Consider the following 3,116-nt stretch of genomic DNA (forward strand, 5'->3'; position numbering starts at 1 on the left):
TTGTAGTGGATTCTCGGACTCTAACCACGGTGGTCTGATGCCGATTTTTCTCATTTACTGACCAGCTCTGTTGTTGAAGACTGTTGATGGTTGCTTTATGGTGTCTGGTTTTCTTTGATGATTTTTCTGAAATGATCATTATAAAATAATTATATAATTCAAATTTGATAGACATTGAAAAAAAAACTGACTTGATTGAGATTTTTTTTGACACGAGTTTCGGAAAGAATCCATCATCAGAAAAATATATTATAGAACCTACCATGGGATTTAGTATCTACTTTATTAAAGTTCTTGTCAATTTCATAACCACTGTCATTTATATCAGCCTGTCTTGGTATATTTATAATACATTTTATTTCCTCTGATGTTCTGCTGAAATCTTCAAGTAAATTGGGTTTTTCAGCAAACAGGTCAACAGAATTCATGGTTTTCATTCCCATGGTATACCAGTTTTTAGCCAGAAGACTCTTCTTTAACTGTTCCTTGTCAACCTTTCCTGAAAAAGGATAATTATAAGATTAACGATGTATAATATAAAAGTCGATTGCGGGTACATTATTCTCTTGGCTTTGAAACCCGGAGAAATTTTAGGCGATTACAAATCATGATACCTGCATGGTTCGTGAGGCGTATAGATTTGTCATTGCAATGACCCATAATGTTTTACCATACCCCATTAGAAATAGCCTTACCCTTTTGATAAGCTACTTCTTCTCGTGGCTTATTTCCTCCAACCATATTCAAAACATGTTCAATGTAGCTTTTATTTTTCAACTCCTCTTGTTGTTCGTTAAGCTGGTTAAGCTGTCCAATGCGTTGTTGAACTGCTGAAATCTGGACATTTTCCATGGATTTTGCTTCAGATTCACGTTTGTCTCCTTTAGCTGCAAGTCCTGGCAGTTTGATGTTAGGTGCAGCATACCATCCATTTGCTAGAAGATTCTCTCTAAGTTTAAGTTTGTCCATTGGCTCTACAAATTAACAGAACAATCATAATTATATCTTGTACAACTAAAATTGTAAGAAATTCTACTTCTGGTATTAATATAACATTTTCTTCAGGAAAGAAGTAATTTTGGAAAGGCTATTTTTCGAACATTTGGATTTAGGCGTCAGGGCAAAGTGAGCCAGTGAACTAGATTTGGTTGACCACAAAAAAACTGCCATGATGGATACGTTAATTTATTTGGGAGCCACGTGAATATTTTACATTGTAATGTCAGAGCACAGATGATTGACTATGTATGCAACCCCCAAAAAATCAATCCTTACCTTGATTTGGATTAGCTTGAAAAGAACTTTTCTTTGAAGAAAACATATCCAAAAGCTTTTCTACATCCTTATTTACCGCAGTAGGAACAGCATATTTCATGGTTTGGATGGTTTGGTTTCTCTTATCTTCAAAGTCTTTAAACCATCTATCAAGTTTTGTTATCTTGTCAGTATCCTCTAATAAGGTATCGGCGACTGAATTTCCATCCGATGCTGTGGCATCTTTTCCTAACCATCCTAGTTTCAGCAAATTCTCCTGGAATTTTACCATTTCTACTGATCCTAGAATATAATATTTAACAAGCGATGAATAAAGTAGCCATCGGTTATAACAACACAGAAAATGGCCCAACTTTGTTTTGTACCAGGTTATCCAAAGCTCGATCATCTATCCTTTGGATGAAAACTAATTCTACTGAGTTGCCATAGCTCATGACCTGCGAACCCTCGATAGAGTATAGTCCATAATTATCATCTTATGAACTAACCCGCAATTGCATCCAAAGTGATGTCCAGATGGATAGAATTGGAATCAAATCTTACCCCGGCATTTACCAGATTTCTTGGGTTTTTTCTGTGAAGCCATCAGGTCCAGAAGTTTTTCAACATCTCCTTTGGGCTCTTGCATGTTGTCTAGTTGGTGGCTTTCATTGCAATTAGCATTCATTCCAAAGTCCAATTTCCCCTCCTCTCTTCTCTGGCTCTGGTTGGATGTATGCACACTTGCTCCAAAAATATCAAGCCTATCTGCATAAACAACAAACCATCCATGTTTCAGCAAATTTTCACGAACGTTTGTTCCATCAACCATTACTGAAAAACACAGCAATTTATTAACTATGAATTTAGATTATTCAATGAAAGCTGTGGATTTTTGCTCCCAGTAACTTTGATAAGTGACTGGAGCGCTGAGGAGAGCTGACCTATCGATGGTAGCTTGTGGCTCAACTACTTAACAGTTCTTGGACTACTTCGAAATATTTACCTTTATCTAGTTGAGGAACCCGTTTCTTTATGGGCATCATCGTCAATATTTCTTCAAGATATTTAACTTTGCCATCTTTAATCTCGTCAAATCCGCTGACTGGTTTCAACTTCCTGCTTTCGAAATCAGCAAGCCATTTGTCTATGTTGTTTGTAGAAGCAGCAGCCATTTCACCGTGGGTCACCACACCTCTTACCCACCCATTCTTCAATAGATATTCATGAATTTGTTCCATGATTATCGAATCTAAAAAAAAGAAAATACACTGATAAAAAATTGTAACTTCGAAATTAAAAAGGGTCGCATAATACACTTTATTTTGTCCGAAAAGTTTCTCAAGAAAGTTGGGTTTTAGTTTTCTATATTTCCTGACCATGGATATTTCAAAATCAACACATTTCTGTAATTTCGTCGATTGTCAATACTTTGAAGGCAGCAGAAGAAAATTTAAAGTGAAAAATGAATTGTTTTTGCTCTGGAATTTGGAGGAGTGAACATTAAGGTGAACACCAACTCCAAACAAACCAAACTCTTTCGACTTACCTATTTTCAATCTAAATGAACTTGTTTGCACAATGCAATTTAGAAAAACTTTTGTAAATTGCAGAGAATTGACCAAACACGTCTTGATTTAGATATTTCAACGAAATGTCTAACTATGCGCTATTATGACGTCATAATGTACAGACGTTAATAATTGTTGGAATTGTTCTCGTTAACAACCCACCCCGCCATTTTCTAGAAATATTATAATATTGTTTTTAAGATATTGAAAACTCTATAACAGACTTATCCCTTTAACTCTGCTTGATGCTAATCTTTTCATCAAAGCTATCATGTGTGAAAAATTTAATTT

The 3,116-nt window shown here is 35.4% G+C and overlaps 1 protein-coding gene across 1 annotated transcript in view; it reads right to left on the bottom strand.

Annotated features, from left to right (window-relative positions):
- The window catches only part of LOTGIDRAFT_176261 (hypothetical protein), a gene marked incomplete at both ends in the record, with an annotated part of 14,110 nt that overhangs the window by 5,412 nt on the left and 5,582 nt on the right, over positions 1–3,116 (bottom strand). Inside the window, 6 exons of the mRNA XM_009067943.1 lie at positions 26–126; positions 263–499; positions 696–974; positions 1,276–1,557; positions 1,819–2,088; positions 2,261–2,506. Of these exons, the coding sequence (XP_009066191.1) occupies positions 26–126; positions 263–499; positions 696–974; positions 1,276–1,557; positions 1,819–2,088; positions 2,261–2,506 (1,415 nt within the window). The remainder of the gene's footprint in view (positions 1–25; positions 127–262; positions 500–695; positions 975–1,275; positions 1,558–1,818; positions 2,089–2,260; positions 2,507–3,116) is intronic.

The sequence above is a fragment of the Lottia gigantea genome (assembly GCF_000327385.1).
Source record: "Lottia gigantea unplaced genomic scaffold LOTGIsca_872, whole genome shotgun sequence".
In the NCBI taxonomy this organism is placed as follows: Eukaryota; Metazoa; Mollusca; class Gastropoda; family Lottiidae; genus Lottia; species Lottia gigantea.